At 40.1% G+C, this 26,310-nt stretch overlaps 1 protein-coding gene across 1 annotated transcript in view; it reads right to left on the bottom strand.

The window, feature by feature from the left end:
• Positions 1–26,310, bottom strand: part of PRKDC (protein kinase, DNA-activated, catalytic subunit) — a 153,011-nt gene that overhangs the window by 63,084 nt on the left and 63,617 nt on the right. Inside the window, exons 37-52 of the mRNA XM_084620823.1 lie at positions 25,160–25,345; positions 22,059–22,163; positions 20,351–20,518; positions 19,344–19,471; positions 16,548–16,755; positions 13,147–13,325; positions 12,184–12,352; positions 10,998–11,063; positions 10,347–10,419; positions 9,441–9,589; positions 7,732–7,869; positions 7,249–7,368; positions 5,975–6,118; positions 1,758–1,909; positions 911–1,042; positions 235–346 (exon numbers count right to left, since the gene is read on the bottom strand). Of these exons, the coding sequence (XP_084476949.1) occupies positions 235–346; positions 911–1,042; positions 1,758–1,909; positions 5,975–6,118; positions 7,249–7,368; positions 7,732–7,869; positions 9,441–9,589; positions 10,347–10,419; positions 10,998–11,063; positions 12,184–12,352; positions 13,147–13,325; positions 16,548–16,755; positions 19,344–19,471; positions 20,351–20,518; positions 22,059–22,163; positions 25,160–25,345 (2,229 nt within the window). The remainder of the gene's footprint in view (positions 1–234; positions 347–910; positions 1,043–1,757; positions 1,910–5,974; positions 6,119–7,248; positions 7,369–7,731; positions 7,870–9,440; positions 9,590–10,346; positions 10,420–10,997; positions 11,064–12,183; positions 12,353–13,146; positions 13,326–16,547; positions 16,756–19,343; positions 19,472–20,350; positions 20,519–22,058; positions 22,164–25,159; positions 25,346–26,310) is intronic.

Raw genomic sequence — 26,310 nt, 5'->3', positions numbered from 1 at the left:
TCAAGACAAAAGGTTCATAAGAATTGAGGCAAAGTGCGCCCCGCCTGTGCTAATCTCGTCTTGAATTCTGATTCTCCTGTGATAGCATCTTCTGCTATTGCCGAACTTCTGGGGAGGCCTTATTAAATTTAACGTTCTCTCATTTTGAAGCTAGAATTGGGTATTCAGTTTAGACTTATAGATATAACAGTCTTTAATACAATAATGATAAAAGACACAATGTAACACACTCACATTTTCCCTCTCAGCCATGTATCGAAGAATAAGTCCCAGCACTTCTGCTGCAGCTGCATAAACTTCCTTATATCTTATTAAGGACATGTTATTGGCCAAAGCCTGAAAGTACCTAACATACAAAGGAAATCAGCTGTGGTCCATTCACCCTAGTATTTGATGTTCCATGAAAATCAGACATTTAAGAAACTCTAACAATATTCTTTGCCGCTCTCCATTTCATGCATCCACACTCAGAGTCTTAACTGCAGTCTTTGTGGTGCTATTACACTAACACCCCATATCCATGAAGGTTTCAGATGGTAACAACACTTCCCCTTTGAATTTTTGGGTACAATGGGATCTGGAGTGCCACAAATACCTGTTTCGCCACTCTTGACTCCACTGGGTGCCAAAGAGCTCAACAACTGTAAAAGCAGGAGTCAGAATAGTGCCCAGTGCAGATACATCTACGCTCCCGCCAATTCACCTCCTGAAGCAAGGAACAGCTGCGGAGTTAGCTGGAGCAACTTGCTCAACTTAGGAGTTTAGGGGTGGTGGTGGGGCCAGAGAGACAAGAAGCTCCAAGAGGTGAGCATTCCAAATCCCACCCTCCATGCTGCCAACATCCTTCTTGGTCAGCTTATTGTAAGGTTTATAATAAAAAATTAACTCCCCAAATAGACATGCTTCTCACCTCACGCTGTCTATTTCACACTTTGGGTCATAGGGAGACAAGTTGTTAGCAAGAACAATACCTAACAACTGAATTCCCACTGAGTTGTCCTTTGTATTAGGATCTCCACCAGAAAATTGTTCGAATATTAACCTGCAGCACAAGGATGTACAAAAAAATATATATATATGTATATATATGCATGTGACAGAGTACATGCTAAAGACAGTACAAATCTGGTGAAAGTGACCGTGGCTACATGAACAATACTTTATTGGGAATGCATATAGTATAAAATATTTGCAAATTCCCAGAAATTATCCCCCCCACAAAACTTTCATCCTTTGATTTCTGTGTTCTATCCTCAATGACTGAACATCACCAGCTGCTAACTCAATGGTGCAATAACAGACAAAAAAATCCTCTCAGTAGTTTCTCCTGCCTTCTGCTCTCTCACTGCTTACAGCTCATTGTAATTCTTATCTATCCAGGATTCTTAGCAGCATGAGTTGTGTGTGTTGCTGCCTCTGCAATTTTGGTGTCAACAACAGACAGAAATGTAGGTGAATTTACCACAAAGGGAGAGAGCAGCTGGCTAAAGCAATAAGAGGATTTTTTTTTAAAAATAGTTGGTTGGTCAAAAAGCCACTAAAATCCATGTACAATCCTGGATTGAGCGACTGTTAGCAGGAAGCATTACCACTTGAAGACTTACGGATGCCTCACTACTACCTGTGAAAGAACCAGATCCTCAGACCACCTGCAAGTTGTTTGTGTTACAGGTTGAAAACCACCGGGCTAACCCTTTCACCTCTGCAGAGCTCAGTTCACATTTTCCCTACATTCTTTTTATACTGAGAAATATTACCTGTACGGTATGGAGAGACAATCCTTCCAGCACTCCACAACTGTCTTTATAATTTCCAAGTTGTGTCGGAACACTGCTCTTTTCTGGTGAAATACATTCTTCATCAAGAATTCAAGTAATCTGTTAGCCAGTATCTCATCTTTAATATTCCCCTAACATGAAACAAAAAGCAACATGGTAATTCTATATAAAACAATATTTTTGTTCATAATCTGAACGCATAGAACGTTTTCACTCTCCACTGGTTTAATGTTTAAAATATAACTCTGAATTCTCAAGTTAGCTAACACAATGTTGACTATGAGTTTGCAATAAGTGTACCGAAGGAAAAGGCATGTTCAGCAGTCTAAGTTTGTAGGGAAGTCAAGCTCAGAATTCACCAGAACTTTGTTAGCTTTACGTAGGAGAGCCCTGGCAACTTGTTATGAAAACAGGTGAAAGTCCATACTTTGAACTATAGCAGTTGGGCCAAGTAATCCACCATCAGTGCAGTATCCCTCATACAACTAATGAAACTGTTCCATGCAAATTAGCTGCAGAGTAATGGTGGTGATGTATGATATCACAATGGTCTAGGACTATTAGCATGGAAAAGATACCATCCAATTTTTATATTCTCAGTGTAACAGATCCCTGAATCCCAGTGATGATTGAATGTGGTGATATTCTGAATAAAAAGTGCTCTGAATCATGCTAGAGACTGTTTCCATTGCTTCACACTGACTCAAAAGACATTCTAGCCCTCACAGTGATACAGAGTAACTATCCTGGCGTCTTATTACAACTGGCAAACTGAGCGTCCAAAAGGCACTAGTAAGTTATACCAGTACTGATAAGTCTTTTGGGGAAGGGAAGTATGAAGGTGGCACTAACTTTTACCATCAGTCTAAAAAATATTACAAGATGACATGACAGGGCGTAGATTTTTGAGTTCATTAATGTATTTCTCAGGTATGTTGTGAACTTGTGCATTCTACCACTTGACGTGTCCATTAGTGGACCAATAAGAAAGAACCTGGAGGATCACAGGCTCAATAAGTTACTTACAGTGTTGCCAGAGAGATTGATTTAATTAATGAACTAAACTTGCTTCTTATTAAGATGATCTAGTTATTTACAGTGGTTAATGATTAAAGCAGCACTGAGGAAAGATCGATAAAATAATATCATCCCATTAAAATAGGGAAAAAACAAATTAAAAATTCCTTAGACAAGCTAGATGTCCTCAAGTCATCAGGGTCTGATGAAATGCATCCTAGAATACTCAAGGACCTGACTGAGGAGATATCTGAGCCACTAGCAATTATCTTCAAAAAGTCATGGAAGATGGGATCGATTCCAAAGGACTGGAAAAGGGCAAATATAGTGCCAATCTATAAAAAGGGGAATAAGGACAACCTGGGGAATTACAGACCAGTCATCCTAATGTTGCCGGCACTCAGTGCCAGAGGCGAGCAACAGCGGTGGGGGTTGCTACCCGGTGTGCTTCACCCAATAATTACAACGGGGTGGAGAAGCAGAAAAGTTTATTTGAAGCTTCAAAAAGGTACAGGGAGATTAGAATCTCAAATCCTGTACACAGAGCAGGAAGTTACACAGAATTTTATACATTCTTTTTTTTAGCATATTTATTTAATAGCAAGCTGCCTTAAGTATTTATATAGCCAGCCAATCCAGTTACCAGCTAGTTCCCTTGTTTTTTGTATTATTTGTTAAACTATACATAAAGCTGCTTTATTTAGCATTGTTTTTTTATATTTGCCCTGTTTGGCCTTGTTTAGTTTTAGGCAGTCTGACTCTGCAACATATTGTTGCAGATTCTCAGCATAACTGCTGCGAGTATCTCCAGGCGGGGGCCAAGGACACTTGGGCCTAGTGCACATAACTGCTGCGAGTGCCTCCAGGGCAGGGGGCGGGGAGGGAGGTTGAGGGGGGGAAGGGGGCCAAGGACACTTGGGCCTAGTGCAAGGGGGCTTCATCGACACTCGTGGTCTTCCATTCCCTCGAGTTATCTAGTGGCCATGCCCCAGTGTCCCCAACACTAACTTCAGTATCCGGAAAGATAATGGAGCAAATAATTAAGCAATCAATTTGCAAACACCTAGAAGATAAGGTGATAAGTAACTGTCAGCATGGATTTGTCAAGAACAAATCACGTCAAACCAACCTAATAGCTTTTTTTTAAAGGGTAACAAGCCTTGAGGATGGGGGGAAGCAGTAGATGCGGCATATCTTAACTTTAGCAAGGCTTTTGATACGGTCTCGCATGACCTTCTCATAAACAAACTAGGGAAATACAACCTAGATTGAGCTACTATAAGATGGGTGCATAAAACCGGTTGGAAAACCATTCCCAGAGAGTAATCATCAGTGGTTCACAGTCAAGCTGGAAGGGCATATCAAGTGGGGTCTCGCAGGGTTCAGTTCTGTTCAATATCTTCATTAACTATTTTGATAATGGCATAGAGAGTATACTTATAAACTTTGCAGATGATACCAAGCTGGGAGGGGTTGCAAGAGCTTTGACGCATAGGATTAAAATTCAAAATGATCTGGCCAAACTGGAGAAACTGTCTGAAGTAAATAAGATGACATTCAATAAGGACAAATGCAAAATACTCCACTTAGGAAGGAACAATCAGTTGCACACATACAAAATGGGAAATGACTACCTGAGGAGGAGTACTATGGACAGGGATCTGGGGATGATAGTGGATTACAAGCTAAATAAGAGTCAACAGTGTAACAAAAAAAAGTTGCAAAAACAACTGTTGCAAAAAAAGCAAACATCATTCTGGGATGTATTAGCAGGAATGTTGTAAGCAAGACATGAGAAGTAATTCTTTTGCTCTACTCTGTGCTGATTAGGCCTCAGTTGGAGTATTGTGTCCGGTTCTGGATGACACATTTTGGGAAAGATGTGGATGAAATGGAAAAAGTCCAGAGAAGAGCAACAAAAATTATTAAAGGTCTAGAAAACATGACCTATGAGAGGAGATTGAAAAAAAATTGGGTTTGCTTAGTCTCAAGAAGAGAAAACTGAGGGTGGACACAATAACCGTTTTCAAGTATATAAAAGGTTGTTTTAAGCAGGAGGAAGAAAAATTGTTCTCTTTAGCCTTTAAGGATAGGACAAGAAGCAATGGGCTTAAATTGCAGCAAGGGTAGTTTAGGTAGGACATTAGGAAAAACTTCCTAACTTTCAAGGTAGGTAAGCACTGAAATAAATTGCCTAGCGAGGTTGTGGAATCTCCATCATTGGAGATTTTTAAGAGGTTAGACGAACACCTTTCAGGGATGGTCTAGTCTAGATAATACTTAGTCCTGCCTTGAGGGCAGGGGACTGGACTAGATGAGCTCTCAAGATCCCTTCCAGTCCTATAACTCTAGGATTCTGTGATTATATGAACATAATTTTAAAAACTCATTACAAAACTATCACCAGAGTACAGTAGATTCCACTTAATAGCCACCCAGATATTAACAACTTCCAGTTCGTAGCAACATTTTGCTGGGAATCAATTTCATTCCATTTACTTTAATGTTAAAGGGATTCAGATATTGGCAATGGCATGCCGCTTATTAAACATTTTTTGGAAGAGGAACCACCTGCAGGCAGGTTTGTGGGGCTGCAACCAGGGAAAAAAGGTGCAGGGATGTGCCTTGCCTAGCTGCAGACCTGAAAACCTGCCTCTGGCCAGTTCTCAACCCATTCTAGGGCTTCCTTCTGGGACTGCAGCACCAGAAACCTGCCCGTGCATAGGGACCATACAGGAGGTAAGGGACTGCAGGCTCGGAGGGAAGGGAAGGCTGAAACTTGCAACCTGGAGCTTCACAGTATCTCTCCCTGTGCTCCCCAAGCTGCTCCCTGCTTCAGGATTTCATGCAGAGAAGAAAGTGCTAGGACACGCTGAATCCTGATTCCCAGAGAATGGAGAAAGAGGTGCAGTGCAGCCCTCTGGGCTCCCAGCACCACTGCTCCCACAGAAAACCCCAGCATTGGGAAGAAAAGCCCTTTCCTCACTGCTGCCCTGCCCACAGGCAGGTTGCAAGGCTACAGCCAAGGAAGGCATGTCCCAGCTGTTCCTTCCCTGGCTCCTGCCCCACAAACCTGCTTCTGCTTATTCACAACTGCTAGATAATAGCAACTTTTTACTGGCAACCGATGGGTTGCAAGCGAAGTCTACTGTAATTAAACGTGTTCCACATTTCCTTACTTTGGGAGCAGCTATACTAGTCCAGGAAAGCAGAGTAACTACTATCTCCACCACCATGTAATGAATTCCTTCTCCTCCATTATCCCTAGAAACAACAAGCTGTAGTAAAGGACCAAGCCATTGCCTTGCATAAGGTCGGAAAACCTAGAAGAAATAAAGAACAGTTATCTATACAAACCTACTATGCAAGAAGCATTTATGCATCACATTGTTACAGGCATAGTTATTTTTTACATAAGAACATAAAAATGACCATACTGGGTCAGACCAACAGTCCATCTGGCCCACCATTCTGTCTTCTAACAGTGGCCAGTGCTCAATGCTTCAGAGAGAATGAACAGAACAGGATAATTATCAAGTGATCCATCCCCATCGAGGTCCAACTTCTGTCTGTCAGACATTTAGAAATCAACCTTCTCTGTATAGTTTTTGCCTAATATTGTACAAAGCCCTCACGATAGTAATTTGAAAAGCTCCCAAAGAAAATTTCCCCATTGATAAATTAGTTACATACCCCATTTGTATTTCTGTGTGCAAGCCCTGAAAAGTCAAGTTCGTTATTATTGGCAAAGCACATGATTTCTTCCACGGGAGCCCATCTACCAGCTTTCCATACACTAAGTCTTACCCATGGAAGTCAGAATAGTAACCCACCCATCCAGAATGAACAAGCAAGCGAGTGCATGCGCCCATGCACTCACGCACACATTTCTCATTTAGCTTTTAATGTTAAAAGCTGCTACTCTGTCACCAGACTAGCACTAAACTATTTTGAGAACAGTACTGACTGACAATTCACTGAACTGCAGAAATTTCAACATTTAGGATCTTATATACAATGTAATGGGACAGTAGGATTCATTTGGTTCATAATACTTTGTTTTAAAGAGACTGGCTGAAGTAGGATGGAAACATTATACACCTGAAATAGAGGAAGGAAGAACATTTCCACAGAGTCACTACAGACCTCATTCAGTGACCATATAGCTTTATATTCTGTTGCAATTAGAGCTATACAAAACTCAGGAGTTTTGGTTCACAGGAGTTGCTAAAACTCATTTGAGCCAACTAATATCACATGGCTTTCACCTGACGCATAAGCCAGGAACACCCTCCCTTCAATAGGTCAAGTAACTAAAGTTGTATCTAGGAGAGGTTTAACTGGTGTGGGGTTTTGTTCTGAAAGACTTACACAGCTGAAGTTGTAATCAATTTAAGATAATATTTTACTAGAGAGAGAGAATATGATACAATTTTTTTGAAAAATCACTTACTTCCTCAGTATTAACAACAAGTTTTGCTAAGAAGAGGCGAATATTTAGTGGCACAGATGGATTCCCCAATTTGCCATGTATAAACTTCATCCATGGAGGAAGGTCTGGTGGAACTATTCCCTGAAATCAAAATTAAATAGGTCATTTGAAATGCATATAACTCAAGATTACCACAGGTTTTATTCTATTACACTAGGGACTGATAGCAACAACGGTTACAAAACAATATTTCCATTATAACCTCCTTTCTTGAGTTTAAAAAGTCATAGAAATACAGGACTAGAAGGGACTTTGGGAGGTCATCTACTCCATCCCCCTGCGTTGAGCCACGACCAAGTGCACCTAGACCATGCCTGACAGATATTTGTCTAATCTGTTGTTAAAAACTTCCACAGGGATTTCACAACCTCAGTCAGCAACCTATTCAAATACTTAACTATGTTCTTAAACTAGAGAGGTGCTAAACCATGAACCCATACTGACCTCATCTACTTTGGGTGTAATCTGATTTCTCTGCATATGTTTAATCAGGGTCGTCATAGAGGCCATACATTCATGCTGATTGAGCTCGTCCATCTCCAGTTCCATCAGATCATCTGGATCCATGGATTCTGTGGGTTCCTGTCAAAATAAGGAGAGCCAGTTAATCATGAGGGGCTTTATGCACCATTTTTTAAAAGTCATAATTATACTGTTCGTTATGCTGATTTTCTCATCACGTCTATACAAACCGTATTACAACAAACAATAGGTCAAATATGTTATTCAAACCAAAATCTCCCCCAAATATAGGAATTAATTTTGCACAGCTCCAAATCTCTACGTTTAAGGGTGCCAGCTGCATGTCACTCTGACTCAGATACGTAAAAGAGTATGGCAACAACAATCAGAAATGTAAAAATTAATTGTCCTCCACAGAAGCTATAATTCCACTTCACACCTGAGAGTGCCACCACCATACATCTTCCTCAAGACTTCATGCATTTTCCCTAAATTTTACTCCCAGTCAAGCTATTTGTAAAGTAATTAATCTCTGATGAATTCAGAGGCTGTTTTCCAGTGGGGGCAGCCATAGCCATTCTCTTCTTTCCAGAAGAGACTTCATTTGACAGTAAAGAACAAATAAAAAATTGGCTTCACCACTACAAAGAAGTGGAAATCACAATTGCTTATGACATGTTCTATAATTACAATAAATTTTTGGTTAATTTAAGTCAAGACAACTGTTAAAATATCCTCCTCACTACAAAATATGAAAAGAGGTGGTTATCTGATGTTAGATAACATTATAATTATTTTGATAGATCTTGCTTTAAACATGTATGATACTTGGATGACCAACGTTTTTAAAATGGTGAAAGTGATTCTCTCAATCTTACTTTCAATACAGCAAACTCTTGCCTGACTAAATGTTAAAGGGCCACTGTCAACTTCAAGTCAGGCTTATGTCAGAACATACTGCCGCAAGCAACACATAAGACACTATATAACCACAAGAGAGTAGACTGAAAATAATACTGTTTTCTCTTCTTTTGTTCAGTTTATTGTGTACATTTGATACCAACTGTCCAGTTTCAGGGTTTTCCCTACATAGTCGTTAACTCATTTTCATGTGTTGTTTCTGTGGATCTTTCACATAGTAATAGTAAAGCAGGAGGTGGGAAATAGGAGACTGACTATTAAACAGAAAAATGGCAGGGGAACTCAGACACAGATGTAAATTATACAACCACTTTAAATCTAGTCAAATTCAGAAAAGTACAGAAGACAGTGGCCCTTTAACTTACATTATATCTAAGATGCTTCTAAAAATATTTTAGTGATGGACTTTTCTTTGTAATTAGATTCAGTGATTTAGAAACTCTGTACTATAGTTCCCTTCAACAATGCAAAGCCTCTGCCTTCATGAGCAAATCTCCACCTTCAAATTAAAGGAAGGTTTACTAAGTTCAAAAACAGAGTAGAGGGACCCAAACTGATGGCAAAAAACACTTGCTCTGATGCCTCAAGCCTCATATTAAAGACAGACTTACATATAGAGATAACCCGTATCCAGTATTTACTCCCATTGAACCTTTTACCTTTCCTAGGACATGTACATGAAACTTGCTCTTTTAATTAATATATAAGTTTACTGAGAGTTTTAGAATACTGAGACTCTTGTTCCTCCCACAGTATACATCTGTAATCACCTTTCTCCTGAAGTGTATACTGGTAGCTGTAGGGTCTTGTGAGTTATAAGAAAAACTTTGGATTCCAGTTGAGAAATCAAATTGGCTCATTTCCTCACTCAGACTGCTGTCAACCATATATGATGCAGAAGGCAAATACTGAGGTTCATCTAAACAAGAAAAATAATGTACTGATAATCACAACACTAATTTGAGTGAAAGCTGTCTTCAGTGACTACTCAAGAAAAATAAAATTTGGTTGCTTAACCAAGGAAGTATTCTAATGAAAGTTAGACCAAGTACAGTGTCTGTCTTTATTTGCATCTGGAACAATATTGAGCGCATCAGTGGTACTTTTATAAAGGTGGTCTCTAGTCCAGGTTTCACTGTAAGGCACAGGCCTCTTAATAAATATGATGAATTGGTCTCTTTCTTTGCATAATTCCTCCACTGACATAACAAATTTTCTACGCATTTAATATCTATTAGCAATTCAATTTCTTGCACCTCAATGTCATTAGAAAGGCATGGAATGGATCACTGTCCCAGAAAACCGGAACACACTGGCGTGGGAAAACGTTCTGAAACCGTTTAGCAAACATGTCAAAACGCAAAAATGCAGTCTCAGTTAGCAATTTTTATACGGCTCTGTTTGCTTGGGGCTGTTGAGAAAGAGGAAGGAAATTATCCTTTATATGGTCCCATTCTAGTTACTGAAAAAATAGCTTCAGGGGGTCATGCAGTCAGAAGTTGGGCAGGCTCTGCCACCTGCAGAATCAGAATTTAGACATGGTTACCAGCTTTTCTAGATGCATCTCTACTAAAATAAGCACATTCCATATAAGTGCAATGGTGCATTGTACATTTAAGTGGGGGGAGCTGAGGAGGGAGTGACAAATTTTTAATCATTATAAATTTATGTCATACCTGAGTCCCTATTTACTGTATCCCTGGCTTCCTTCCTAATAGTAATATACCTTTTCTTCCTTTCCATAGGCACCTAGAACACCAACAAAAATATGAGCTTTAAAATTAGTTAAATTTGCTTTTAAAAAAATAACTAGTTGATAAAAATAAGAGTTCTATTTTGATATCTTTACAAAAAGATTTAGAGAATTATATTTATTACCTAGCAAACTCTATAGAACTTTTATTGATAACTTAACTTTTTTAAACAATGTGGGGAAAAAAAGTAATTCGGCTATTTAAAAATGAACAGGAGTTCCAACTTACAAATGCTAATAATCAGTGTTCTAGAATATATCACATCAGCTGAACTAATGACACTAGTAATAATTTATCTTTGGAAAAAATCTGCCAAAACAATATATTAAATGTGTACATCCCAGTTGTGCTTTTCATTCCTTGGATTTGGGATTTTACTATGCAAACTACATAACATTCAAAAGGGTCATAGGTCTCCACTTGTATTTGTCATGGTTTCAAACAGCACCATTTCTTTCTATGTATAATTATGTAACACACACACACAGAGCGTGCACTCTGCAATGATTGAGTAGAATTAAAAGCAATGAACATTTTCACTGTATTACAATAAAACACAGAACTATGACTCACCTCAACTTCAACAGGAAACAAATACTGGTGCTCCAGATCTAGCAAGTTTTCAAATATAAACAAGTTCTGTGAACCAAAGCATATTTGGAAATTTAAAAATTAACTTACTGTAAACAATAGCTGGGGCACCAGCAATATTTTATTCAAAAGACAATCTATTTCAAATTACCATACAAAATAAGGGACAGTCCGTTCCATTACACTCATTTATGAGAAATTACCATTATGCAGACATCTAAGAACAAGTTAAGTGACTAGTTACTTTAAAAGAGTACACAAAGCCCTGTAACATTCTCTTATTCAATAATATTTCAAAAGGTTGGAGGGCTTTTGTAATATTTAAGCACTTTCCATAACTAAATAGTGATTGAGATAGAGTAGAGAGGTTGAATGTACTGTTACTGCATCCCCACTCAACCATATGAAAAACCTCCATCAGTGATTCAATTGCCGTGCAGGATCAAAGGAAGCCACCTACATAGAATCATAGTACTGGAGGGGATCTCAAGAGATCTTCTAGTTCAATCTCTTGCACTCAAAGCAGGACTAAGTATTATCTAGACTAGACAGGTGTTTGTCTAACCTGCTCTTAAAAACCTCCGGTGATGGAGATTCCATATCATCCCTAGACAATTTGTTCCAGTGCTTACCTATCATGACAGTTAGGAAGTTTTCCTAATGTCCAACCTAAACTTCCCTTGCTGCAATTCAAGCCCATTGCTTCTTGTCCAATCCTCAGAGACTAACAAGAACAATTTTTCACCCTCCTTCTTGTAATAACCTTTTATGTACCTGAAAACTGATATTCTGTCCCCTCCCTCAGTCGTCTCTTTTCCAAACTAAACAAACCCAATTTTTTCAATCTTCCCTCATCGGTCACGTTTTCTAGACCTTTAATCATTTTTATTGCTCTTCTCTGGACTTTCTCCAATTTACCCACATCTTTCCCAAAATATGGTACCCAGAACTGGACAGAATACTCCACTTGAGGCCTAATCAGAGCGGAGTAAAGCAAAAGAATTACATCCCTGCTTGTTTCCTCTCTCATCAGTTTCTTACATAACAATTTGCATTATATAGGTTCAATTCTTGGGTTCAAAGTGCAAGCTTTCAGTTAGTGTCCAAAATAAGCTGTACGGACCCTGCAGACCTTTGACATGACAGTAGCCTCCTCATTAAATCTCACCTTTTCTGGTTTTTCTATGAAAAGAAAACCTTGGTAGAATTTACTTTCAGTGAAGACACAACTGATGACAGCAATGGCACAGTTATATGCAGCACAATGGTACTGTCTCCTCTTCTCCAACAGCAGACTCTCACCAGCCATGTTTTCTGTAAATGCATCATAGCATGACCTTAGAACAAAACAGACCAGAAAATAGCGTCAATTTTTTTTTTAGAAGGCCAAATAGAATCCAATCCACAGGCCAACGAAATCAACAGAAAGACTTTCATAGGCTTTGCATCCGTGTCATAGCACAGCCTACTGATGCATCATCTCAATGCACCATGTCAAATATTAATTTGCCTTTAAGTCTTCTCATAGAAATATTTTATTAAAATTGACTCAGCAGCACTATTGAAGCCAAACATTAGCTGGTATTTCCATAGTGATAGCAGTGCTAGGGATCTAATACTTTGACAAGTTGAAATCAGACAGAGAACATTTTAGAGACAAGCTCTCAACCCACATAGGAGACTTTTCTCTGATCTAGGAAATTATGTGCAAACAGGCCAGGCTGGCTACATTATAGATCAGCAAAATTATACAAAAGATCTAGAATCTCTCAGTGATAAGCGACAGTAAAAGATAAGGAAATCCACTGAGTCATTTTAAAAGATGCAGAGTCTCACACTTTTCATTAAAAACAAACCAAACAAAACTCCCAACCGTCACAAACACACCCATGAAAAACGTGGTACCTACTCTGACAGAAAAGTACTCCAGTTTCTATATTTGGACATCCTCACATCCAGGCATAAATTCAATTCAACACCTTATACTGTGGTTTAAACCAAAACTCAGTTTTCAAATTAAATTTTTCCTTGGATATGAACTTTTGGTTTAAACTGAATATTTATAAAAAAATATCTGGCACTCAGACAAATGGGTAGCAAACAAGTTTATGAAACAATGAGAAAGCCTTACTTTATTAGTGCCTTGGTAAGTTCATTTCCTTCAACATTTGTGGATCCCTGGTAAGCTTGGTTAATTCTAGAATCCTTGGAGTAAATATCGTCTTTTGAGAGACGGGAGTACATCACTTCCAGAATCTTATAATACCCCATTTTCTTGGTGACTTGTGTATCAAAAGCAGATTCATTTGACTAAAAACAAAACATGTACAGAGGAAAAGATCACCTAGCCTTTGTCCTTGCAATGTATCTCCAAAAGCTACTCAGTAGAAACTAGAGTAAACTCGCTTTCCATATCCTAAAACTAAAATTCTATATCAAAAGTCTCACTGTATGATGGTAAAAATAAACATCCAGCCACTAACTACTTTTCATGAGAATAAAATTAAATTGTAAATTTAAAAATTGACATTTTATGAGTGAATCTTAAATATTTCTTTGAAGATTCCATAACCATATTTATAGAGTGCATGAAATATTAAACAATTATCATTCAAAACATAGCTCTAAGGTTCTGAAAAAAATGGAGTACCAGTACACAGTAGTGAAGGAACAAAAATGCAGAAATAGAAGATTAGGAAACAGAAGAACTAGGTTCTATTTCATTTGTACCACAGATATCTCATACAACCCTGGACAAGTCACAACCTCCGTGCCCATATCCCCATCTGTAAAATGGGGAGAACAGTACTTCCTTACCTGACAGGGGTGTTGGGAGTCTTACTTAAAGATTTGTAAAGCACTCAGATCTTTGGTTGAAATATATTATGTAAGTACAAACATTATTTAAAATATTTATCAGACAATATGTCTAAGACATTAATCATCATTAGTGCTCAAAAACCCACAGCTTTAGATTTTATGGCAATCCCACTGCAGCAAAAAGAAAACCCTGAAATATAACCTGCATCTGTAGCTTTTTATATCAGAGAGAAGACAGCCCATAGCCTAGGATTATAACAGGATTAAAAGAGAACTGGATCAATTAATTGAGGCTAAGTCCATTAATGACTATTAGCCAGGATGGGTATGGAATGGTGTCCGTAGCCCTGGTCTACACTACGACTTTAGGTCGAATTTAGCAGCCTTAAATCGATGTAAACATGCACCCGTCCACACGATGAAGCCCTTTATTTCGACTTAAAGAGCTCTTAAAATCAATTTCCTTACTCCACCCCTGACAAGTGGATTAGCGCTTAAATCGGCCTTGCCGGCTCGAATTTGGGGTACCGTGGACACAATTCAACGGTACTGGCCTCCGGGAGCTATTCCAGAGTGCTCCATTGTGACTGCTCTGGACAGCACTCTCAACTCAGATGCACAATTGTTTGCCATTGCTCTGATGCAGGGAGGGGCAACTGACGACACGGCTTACAGGGTTGGCTTTAGGGAGCTAAAATCAACAAAGGGGGTGGCTTTACATCAAGGAGTATTTCAGGCAGGACTTCACGGAGGGTTCCAATAAGAAATGGTGCACCTAAGTTATTGTTCTTATTGGAACAAGGAGGTTAGTCTGGCCTCTGATTGATACATGGCTAGATTTACCATGCTGCACCTTCCCTGTGAGTGACTACAGTGTGACCTAGAGGAATGAGTCCCCTAGACAGGGGAGGGGGGGAAGCAAATGAGTACAATACAAATCTGGTCTATTTCTTGTTTTGATCCACTCCATCTATCTTTTACATCTTTGGCTGGCAGCAGATGGTGCAGAAGGACTGCATGCCATCCACATCTCATGGCTGCCCGGCAGAAGATGATGCAATATGACTGCTAGCCATCCTCATCTCTTGCCTGCCCGGCAGAAGATGGTACAATACAACTGCTAGCCATCCTCATCTCTTGCTAGCAATCCATATCGCCTGCCTGCTCACCGTAAGACAGTTCAATAGGACTGACTGCAGGACTAAAGAGAATGACCTGGTCAAGTCACTCCAAATTTAGTCCCTGCGCCCATGTCTGTCCAGGCGCTCCCGGCCGACATGGCCAGGAGCACCTCGGACATGAAGATGACTGCTACCAGTCATATCGCACCGTCTGCTGCCACAAGGCAATGGGTTACTGCTACTGTGTAGCAATGCAGTACCACGTCTGCCAGCACCCAGGAGACATACGGTGACGGTTACCTGAGCGGGCTCCATGCTTGCCGTGGTATGGCGTCCGCACAGGTAACTCAGGAAAAAAGGCGCGAAACGATTGTCTGCCCTTGCTTTCACGGAGGGGAGGGAAGGAACGGGGGCCTGACGATAGTTACCCAGAACCACCCGCGACAATGTTTTAGCCCCATCAGGCATTGGGATCTCAACCCAGAATTCCAATGGGCAGCGGAGACTGAAGGAACTGTGAGATAGCCACCCACAGTGCAATGCTCCAGAAGTCGACTCTAGCCTTGGTACTGTGGAAGCACTCCACCGAGTTAATGCACTTAATGCACTTAGAGCATTTTCTGTGGAGACACACACATTCGAATATATAAAACCGATTTCTAAAAAAATGACTTCTATAAATTCGACCTAATTCCGTAGTGTAGACATACCCCTAGTCTCTGTTTGTCAGATGGTGGAGATGGATGGCAGGAGAGAGATCACTTGATCATTACCTGTTAGGTTCACTCCCTCTGGAGCACCTGGCATTGGCCACTGTCGGTAGACAGGATATTGGGCTGGATGGACCTTTGGTTTGACCCAGTATGGCCATTTTTAGAGAAATACAGGCTTAGAACTCTGTTTTTTCATATTGCAATGATCTTTTATATTTATGTATTTAATTTTTTAAAATAGAACAGTGATAGGAGAATATAAAATAGAAGCCAGAGGTGAAATCCTGTCTGCAAAGAAGTCAATGGGAGTTTCCCCTGAGGATGGTCAGCACTTTGATATTTTGAAATAAAAACAGTAAGGATTTTTAATTGTAACAAAATATATATATTACTGACCACAGGAAGTACTAACATTTTTCTAATAGTCAAAATAAGACTTGGCGCCATCACCATCATTTCATGTTAATGTGCAAGTTTATATAATTTAAGAGTACAGTAAAACAATATATCTTATAGATAGACGCACACACCCCAGTTAAGGTTAGGACAGGATTTTGCCTTTGACAGGACCTTAAGCCTCTCTGGATATACACAGATGGCATTTCTTCTCTTTTCATAAGCAACATATAAGTTAATATATATTAACTTCACAGTAATAACATGTTCAGGCCAGATCCAACACACATTCAAGTCAATGGAAAGACTCCCAGTGACATTAAGATGTTAATTTGTGCTCTATAATGTACTCAAAATTGGAAAAAATTATCTTTATTTGAATGTTGTATTTATAGTTAAGAAAATATAATCTGTAACATATCATGGAACAATACTGGCATTTTAGAGGATTTCTTACAACCTTAAAGAAAAATGAAGCTAACCTTTGTAAATCTGGTTTTCAGTGTATCCATGGCTTCTAATACAATCTTGCTAAAGAATTCTTTCAGTGCATCCAAGCTGCAGTGCAACAAGAGGGTGAGGAAAGAGCGATCCACGAAGGCTTGTCGAGTGGCATTTGAAAGAAGGGCTTCGCTCTGGAACATTTTGTGCACGGTGTCTAACAGCACAACTTGTTTTTCACAGCTACTCCTAAGCAGGATGAGAATTTTAGGTGAACCACTCCTTTACCAAATTTCCATTTAAATTTTCAACTCCACATTTACTTTTTGATTCTCTTGAGCAGTCATATCAATTTGGGTTGTCATCTCAGCGGATCTCACATGGTAAGCAAGGTCATCAGCACTGGGGTAGAAGATCTACAATACCCAGGTGTTGCAGGAAGCAGTTTTTGTCATTTGGTAAGTGGCATTCTGCTCTTTGGCTACATCTACACTGCATGTCACTGTTGGCAGCATGTAGGGTACATGTAGCTATATTCCTCATTAAAAAGGCTGTGTCCACACTGCGGTGTGTAGCTACATGTGTCAATGAAAGGCTCTGGCAGGGTGAGAAAACAGGAAAAGGCTTCAGCACCTTCCCATTGCCTCACCCTGCCCAGAATCTATCCCTGTGGTGGACAAAGGCTGGAAAAATAGCACTGCAGATTGGGGAAGCTCTGCTTTGGCTGTAGAGAGAGTCACAGAGTATATACCCAGGTACATACCAGGTACATCCAAGCCTGTCTTTAATTGCCTAAGCAGTGCCTCACTATCTACACCGCTATTTGTACCCACGCTGTGTGGGGGGAGGAAGGGGAGCTGTGTATGTACTCTATATGACACCATAAGTAGTATGGAGTGTAGGTGTACTTTTTGAGTCTTCGTTAATCCAGCAACACAGCATGCCATTTGAAGGCATTGGGTTAGTGGAGGTGCTATCTGATGGTTTATAAATGAGAGGTCCAACTCTAGACCAATTGTGGTCATGAAAGATTCTACAGCACTCTACAGAACAGTATTAGGCCCAGCATCTTAGCTCATTTTCAAGATTGGATAATTACGTTCTGTCTACGTGATCTCTCCCCCCCTCCCCGCCCGTATTGTCAATATATGCCATGCTTTTCTTCACTTCCTATGAAACAATAGCGCAGTGCTGCTGTGTGCTGTTAAATGGAGGCCATATTTCACCCCAAAAGACAGCTGCATTTCAGTGGTAGATGACAATTCTTGTCCATATGTAATTTTTCAAGTGTTTTGAGAGCTTTCAGGACAAAGACCATTAAATAAATTCAAAATAGTACTTGCACACATGAGCACTTGAAACACCAAACCATTAAAACCCTATATCTAGGAAACCAATACCCAATAGCCTAGATATAAGAAACTTGTTACATAGAAACATAGAAGATTGGGGTTGAAAGAGACCTCAGAAGGTCATCTAGTCCAACCCCCCAAAGCAGGACCAACCCCAACTAAATCATCCCAAACAGGGCTTTGTCAAGCCGGGCCTTAAAAACCTCTAAGGATGGAGATTCCACCGCAATATACAATTCTTAGAAATATTTAACAGGATTTATATTCTCCTGTCCAGTTTTGCTTAATTTTCACAAGCAGCCTGCAAGTAAGCAATGGCATTAGCATCAATCACAAGTGTAAAGAGGGCTAAAATACTGGAGTCTGATCCCTGGGAATGAGGGTTAGCTGCCCAAACATACTTTGGTGACCTAACTATGCAAAAGCACAGTATCAGATTTTTCAAGATACACATAGCTATCAGTATTGAACACCTAGGTGTTTAGAATCTGGTCCTCTGTGTATATTAAAAACTCAATTATATCTTTAATAATGTGTACAGAACATCACCTAGAAATGTAGTAATAAGCAAATAGCAAATAAAACATAAAATCGAGGCCATTCAGGCACCCACCAAATCATTCACAAAGACAGAAACTAGAACTCTTTGAAAAGGACAGCTTTTCAAGAGTCAGCTGGGTTGTAGCCATGCTTCGTTCAGTCTCTTGCTTTCTGGACAACTGAAGAGACATACTTGATCTCCAAAGAGGAAGGAAAAGAGAAGGACTGGATTACTGCTCCGCACCTATTGGCATGGTAAATTTGGGCTTGTCAGTGATGTAGTTTTGCCACATATTGGCTGTTATCCTGGATAATTACATAAAACTAAACATACAAAACTGAAATCTGGACATAAATGAAGACTTCAAGTCAGGAAACCTTAATGCTCTCAATGAGGATATAATCTTAAAACACATTTTTCTGAATACCATTTTTTTTTGTAAATGATTCTGTCTTACTGTCCTGGTAATATTCATTCCCCATAAATTTGCACAAAGTAATTATTAGTTGTCTTCATGGTAGTTACTTATGGAAAAGGTTAACTCCATTAAATATACAATTGGAAGATCAACTGAACATCCCCGGGTGCATGTTTTCAAAGATTATTATCTTGATTTGAATTTTTTTTTTTTTTTTTTTGGAAGAGACTGAGCTGTCAAGGCTTTGCAAACTTCTCCAGACACATGAAGTGTCATCTGGAAATCAGAACCACATTTACTTGTTTTTTACGGGAAATATTGGTCAAAATGTTTTGGGAGAATTTCAGGAGGAGATGGTATTGCTCAAGAGAGATCAGGAAGAAACTGACAAGTTTCTTCAAAAGTACAGCTGGAAATATAATGCTCATAACCATAACGATCTGCATAACAGGACTTGATTACTGTCGAGCACCTATTGTCAAGGTAAAGCTTCACAGAAAAACAAAAAATGACAGCCCAAGCTCACCTTCTGGAAATTCTTTTGAAACTGGTTTGAAACAAGTGCTCCATAAAGTGTCTGTGGTCCCTACAGAGGATTTCTGTCATCAATTGTAACAACATTGGACTCTGAGATAATTCTAGTGCATCTAGAAACTGGAAAAAAGAATACAAGAGTTGCCCATACTGGATCAAACCAATGGTCCGTCGGATCTGGTATCCTATCATGCTGCTGGACCATGCTCAAGAGAATATTTTTATTTCATACACTTTCATTTGCCAGGAAAGAGAATCTTCCACACACACAAAAAATAAATCACCAGATATAAAGAAAGCCTCTTCCTTTGAGGAGTAGGGGGTTGTGGCTGCTGTCAGAGAGCCCTCTTAATTCAAGAGAATTCTGTATGTTTCCTGCACTTTGGAGTTGGGCCATGGATGGAACTACTACTCTGGGGACAGCAATTTGCTCCACTTTATGGATAGATGGACAAAATGCTCACTACCATGTGTGGAAGAAGTCTGAAAAGAGACTGTGCCCCTCCATTGATCCTTTCCGCACTGCACCTCCCCTATAAAAGGATGTGGTTCAACAGTCACAGTCTAGACCATGGAGAATACAATTTAGCTCTGCCCTAACACAGACACAACATATTCTTAAAGAAAATCTGATAACTGTATTACCTTAAATATGACTTTTCTTCAGATTGAATTACCATACGCCCTATCCTTTAAATTTAAACCTTACTCCTGAGAGTCATCCCACAGAGCTCAATAGGACTACTTGTATGAATAAGGATTGTTCACAAGGGTAAAGGTCTGCAGAACTGGACCTTGTATTTATATTCCTAATTTCTGATGTTTGGAATCATCAACTACCAGAAATAAATTAAGATAAACTGGTGAACTACATTAGGATTTAGAGGAAACAATCCTGTCATCTCAAAGATGACAAACATACTGATAAATTACATGGTTTCTGCATAGAAATTCACTTATGTTTTTAATTATACACTTTAAACATACGCAAGTACTGACCTTCTTAGTGCAGTCCACATAGTTATTGTACCTCAAGGTTCCCTTGGGAAACTCATCAGACTTCATGGGGAAATTGAAAGCCACAAGTTGGTCAAGAGCATCCTTAAGCTCACTAAGCCTTTCTCCAGTCAGATTAGTGAAGAATGGAAGAATAATCACTGCTTGGCTCTGAAGTAAATAGAGGTTATTTCAAATTAGAAAAACTTTTTCATCCTCCAGCTATGTATCAGATTGAAAAAACTACAAGTTACTCCTCAGCAGCAGAGTTAGATAAGTGCAGAGCTCAGGTGGTTGGTAATTAGTTAATATGTAGCCTTCCATCTTTTAAGCTGCTGGTCCAAAATCAAGCCCTGGTCAGAAATGACCAAAAATTATCCTCCAATGGATATTTCATGGTTGATGTACACAACGAATAAGTCTCAGTCCATTTTCTACTTAACAAGTGTCTACTAGCACAGAAAAACACCACCACTAATGCACTAACTGACACCCTTCTTGGTAGCTACAGCAAAAAGTCCAAGTTCAATTGAATATGAACAAACAGGCAATCACCAGAGTAGTCTGCCTAATTCATGGCAGACTCACATTAGCAGGGCAGTAAGCTATGTTCCTTCTAAGCTGCGCAGCTGGCAGGTGCACAGCTACAGGGGCCTGGAGAGGGGAAAGTTGGGGCATGCAGAGCTGCTGGCGGGGAGAGGTGCCTCTCCCCCGGAGCTGCCGCCGGCGGTGAGAGAGGGCTGGGGGAACTCCTCTTTCCCCACTGCAGCTCTGGGGCAACCTGCACCCCAAATCCCTCATCCCCAGCCCACCCCCCACGCTCGAGCCCTCACCCCTGCACCCCAACCTCTGCTCCAGCCCCGAGACCCCTCCCGCACCCTGAACCTCTCAGCCCCACCCCAGAGCCCTCACCCCCAGCCAAAGTGCTCAACCCCCTCTGCCCCATTCTGCACCCCAAACTCCTCATCCCCGGCCCCACCCCAGACCCCTGACCCCCACACCCCAACCTTCTGCCCCAGCCCTGAGCCCCCTCCCACACTCCGAACTCCTCAGTCCCACCATACACCACTTCCATATTGGTGCACATAACAAAATTCATTCCGCGCATGGATGTAAAAAATTAGAGGGAACATTGGCAGTAACCATACTGTGTTTCTTCTGTAGGCAGAGAACTTCAGTTGTCAGGGCTCTCAGTCCAGCATCTTTTGTACCCCATACTAACACAGTGTGGTTCTTTGTCCCCACTTTAGTGTCTAGACTACATATAGAAGTTTATGAGTTTGGTATTTAGCTCAAGCAATAGGAATCTAATGCTTCTATATACAGAGGTCCCAGGTTCAATCCCTACAGATAGTGCTCAAAAGTGAAATGACATCCCTGATCAAGCTATATTCCTCTTACGTTTTTAAGTGAGTTTATAACTACATCTATATCTCCATATTATTGACTTTTCCTAAAACTACATGATCAAAAAGAGAAGGAAAAAGAAGGAAGATTGAGAAAAATGTAAAAATAAAAAAATAAAAATGACATTAACTTGTGATTTTTAGCTTGCTGATCTATGGGAGGGTAAGAAAGAAAAGGAAATTTGTTACATTATTATGAAAAGCAAGAGAAAGGTACCCTTAGTGACGTAACCCAATTAAAACTGGTTTTTAATCCATGAGTAGAGCTAGCATTCAAACTCGCGGGAAAACAAAATACAACTTACCTTTAGATTTAGACCTAAATTGCGATCAGTAAGTAGGCTGGTATATGTACTAAAAACAGCAGAGAAAGCCTCATGATTTGTATTAAAAGACACTGACGAGTCAATCTGGAGAGAGAAAAAACAATTAAAACATATAAAAATATTTAGTATATAAAAAGAATCTCTGTGTTAAACACAGTTTCCATGATTTTTGTTCAGAGTTTCATAATTCATCAGTCATTTCTGGAATTTATTTCAGCAGACATGCATATGATGAGGGTTTAGGTTTTACATGTGTTCTTAGCATGGATCTAAAAGTTCCCACCCATCACAATGTTGGGAATCACATGTTGTGACCTTTTCTAGCCAATGAAAAACAGTATTAAGCTCCTTCCCAAAGCTAGATCTCCTATGATTACTGCACTATTACCAGCTAAGCCATTAGGATAATCCACTTCGTATATTTTCAAACACACCTTCCAGTAATAAACCTCAAGCCACAGAATGAATATAAAGAAAAGAAAAGAATAGGGGAGGTCATTCTGATTCTTTTCCTAGATATTTTGCACGGGTTTACAAATTGTCAAAAAAGCTCTGTCTTCAAGATGTGAGCTGAGGAAGAATGTCTCAAATAAGTGAGGGAATGGAGAGGCAAAGAAGTTGAAGTTCTCCAAACAGAATAGTTTTCTGAAATGATTTGGTCTGGGGACAACCACTCCAAAAACAACTGTCTGGCTGCCAACGAGACAGGCAGTACCTCATCAGAGGTTGCTTGCTTCCCAAAGATGACTCCTTCCATTGGCAACTCTGGTTATGAAGGAGATGGGGAGCTATAACATCAGACACAGGAGTAAAAATGGGAAGGTGAAATCAAATTTCTGTCTGCCAAAACCTTTTTAAAAAAAAAAAAATACTTTGTATTCATTATTCAGAGAACACTGAAATTCTCCAACTAGCAATAAATGTAAAAACAAAACAACTAAAATAAACCTTCAAAATCTAATACTGCCACTTTTCCAAGATGCAGCATGCTCTTACAGATTGCTGTTAAAGTGGCTTTAACTTTACCAAACACAATATATACCTGTAAAAGCGGCAAAGAGTCCTGTGGCACCTTATAGACTAACAGACGTATTGGAGCATGAGCTTTCGTGGGTGAATACCCATTTCGTCGGATGCATGTAGTGGAAATTTCCAGAGGAAGGTATAAATATGCAAGCAAGAAACAGGCTAGGGATACTGAGGTTAGTTCAATCAGGGGGGATGAGACCCTCTTCTAGCAGTTGAGGTGTGAACACCAAGGGAGGAGAAACTGCTTTCGTAGTTGGCGAGCCGTTCACAGTCTTTGTTTAATCCTGAGCTGATAGTGTCAAATTTGCAAATGAACTGAAGCTCAGCAGTTTCTCTTTGAAGTCTGGTCCTGAAGTTTTTTTGCTGCAGGATGGCTACCTTTAAATCTGCTATTGTGTGTCCAGGAAGATTGAAGTGTTCTCCTACAGCTTTTTGTATATTGCCATTCCTAATATCTGATTTGTGTCCATTTATCCTTTTACGTAGGGACTGTCCAGTTTGGCCGATGTACATCGCAGAGGGACATTGCTGGCACACGATGGTGTATATTCCATTGGTGGATGTGCAGGTGAATGAACCGGTGATGGTGTGGCTGATCTGGTTAGGACCTGTAATGGTGTCGCTGGTGTAGATATGTGGGCAGAGTTGGCACCGAGGTTTGTTGCCTGGATTGGTTCCTGAGTTAGAGTTACTATGGTGCGGTGTGTAGTTGCTGGTGAGAATACGCTTCACGTTGGCAGGCTGTCTGTGGGCAAGGACTGGCCTACCTCCCAAGGCCTGTGAAAGTGAGGGACTGTTGTCCAGGATGGGTTGTAGATCACTGATGATGGTTTTTGGTATAGGGTGGTGTTAACGTGACCATCACTTATTTGCACCATGGTGTCTAGGAAGTGGACCTCCCATGTAGATTGATCCAGGCTGAGGCTGATGGTGGGGTGGAAGCTGTTGAAATTATGGTGGAATTCTTCCAGGGTTTCCTTCCCGCAGGTCCAGATGATGAAGAGTCATCATTGTAAGGTAGGCAGAGAAGGGGCGTGAGTGGACGAGAGCTGAGGAAGCCTTGTTCCAGGTCAGACATAAAAATGTTGGCATATTGTGGGGCCATGCGGGTGCCCATAGCGGTGCCACTGGTCTGGAGGTATATATTGTCACCAAATTTGAAATAATTGTGGGTGAGGATAAAGTTACAGAGCTCAGCAACCAGTTGTGCTGTGGCATCATCAGGGATACTGTTCCTGACAGCTTGTATTCCATCTGTGTGTGGGATGTTTGTGTAGAGAGCCTCTACGTCCATGGTGGCTAGGATGGTGTTTTCTGGAAGGTCACCAATGCATTGTAGTTTTCTCAGGAAATCAGTGGTGTCACGGAGATAGCTGGGAGTGCTGGTGGTGTAGGGTCTGAGTAGAGAGTCCACAATATCTGGACACTCCTTCAGTGAGTACCAATGCCTGAGATGATGGGGCGTCCAAGGTTTCCGGGTTTGTGGATCTTGGGCAGTAGATAGAATAACCCCTGTCGGGGCTCTAAGGGTATGTTGATTAGTTCTATGGGCTGAAGCGTATTCTCACCAGCAATATTAGGAATGGCAATATACAAAAAGCTGTAGGAGAACACTTCAATCTTCCTGGACACACAATAGCAGATTTAAAGGTAGCCATCCTGCAGCAAAAAAACTTCAGGACCAGACTTCAAAGAGAAACTGCTGAGCTTCAGTTCATTTGCAAATTTGACACTATCAGCTCAGGATTAAACAAAGACTGTGAACGGCTCGCCAACTACGAAAGCAGTTTCTCCTCCCTTGGTGTTCACACCTCAACTGCTAGAAGAGGGTCTCATCCCCCCTGATTGAACTAACCTCAGTATCCCTAGCCTGTTTCTTGCTTGCATATTTATACCTGCCTCTGGAAATTTCAACTACATGCATCCGACGAAGTGGGTATTCACCCACAAAAGCTCAGACGTATTGGAGCATGTTAGTCTATAAGGTGCCACAGGACTCTTTGCCGCTTTTACAGATCCAGACTAACACGGCTACCCCTCTGAATATATACCTGCAGAACTTTAGCCAACAGTGTCAAAACAGCCATTTTGCTCTCTGGAGCAGAATCTTTGGCCCACCAGCTGTCAAGTCTCATCCAGTTTCTCAGTACTGCAGTCACCAACTTCATTCCCTGCTGCTTGCGTACAGCACGCTCTCTAAAGCTTTGATCTAACATACCATTCAGGATGGTACCCACCTGAAATGAAAACAAAATAAAAATTCCATGTATTCCATATGGTGGTAACATTTAATTCAATGTAATCATGATATTTGGTCATTGGGATAGATAATTACAAACAATAAGCATCACTAGTTTAGGAGACTTTGACAGCCAATTTGCACTATTTTTAATGGGAACTGAGTCCAAATTCTCTAGGTGATTTTGAAAATCCGAGCCTAAAATATTAATCAAGTGAGGATTAGTTTCATGCATCACGTAGTAGTGCTAACATTAATTTTCCATAAGGACATACTAGCGATCAAAAGCAAACACTTCAGATTGCTCTCATATTCATTCCTGTTTTATTCCACGTATGGTGCAGCAGTTCTGTTTATTAAAGTTTGTGTGAACATGGGAAAAGGGAGTATATTTGAGTGAGACAGATACAGTAACCTAATAAACTCCAATTCTTATTTTAAAATAGTCTCTAGAATGGACCTAAGATACAAATGAAGTAACATTTAAAAATAAAATCGAAACACATTTCTGTTGACAAGTACACAGAGAAGCCAAGAATAAAGGTGTATCATACATGGTAACAGTCAAGCATTTTTTGCTCTTCCCTCTCAGTTTTGCAATCCAAGACAGAGAGTGTAACAGGATGAGATCACAATTTTAATAAACAGAGAATTCTTCTAAATTATGTGATCAGAGTATAAAACAAAATCACTAAGTACTATACTTGAACTTTGCATCCTACTGTGCAAGGATTACTTGCACTTTTGACTATATAATCATCATATTTGGATTCCACCAGATTTAGAATATTACAGTTAAACTATGGGTATTTTTCTTCCCAAATCTTCAAAAGCGAGGACAAAAAAGACTGTAAAAGAAAAATCTCACTAACCTGAAAAAGAAATCTCCAAGTTCTAACAAAGGAGGAGGGAATGTGGTTTTGGAAAATAATTGACCATACCTCCCTGACCTGTAGCGCATGA

The sequence above is a fragment of the Lepidochelys olivacea genome (genome assembly GCF_965140295.1).
Source record: "Lepidochelys olivacea isolate rLepOli2 genome assembly, chromosome: 2".
NCBI classification, from domain to species: domain Eukaryota; kingdom Metazoa; phylum Chordata; order Testudines; family Cheloniidae; genus Lepidochelys; species Lepidochelys olivacea.
Note: the sequence above shows the minus strand (reverse complement) of the source record. Positions and strands in the feature narration are given on the sequence as shown.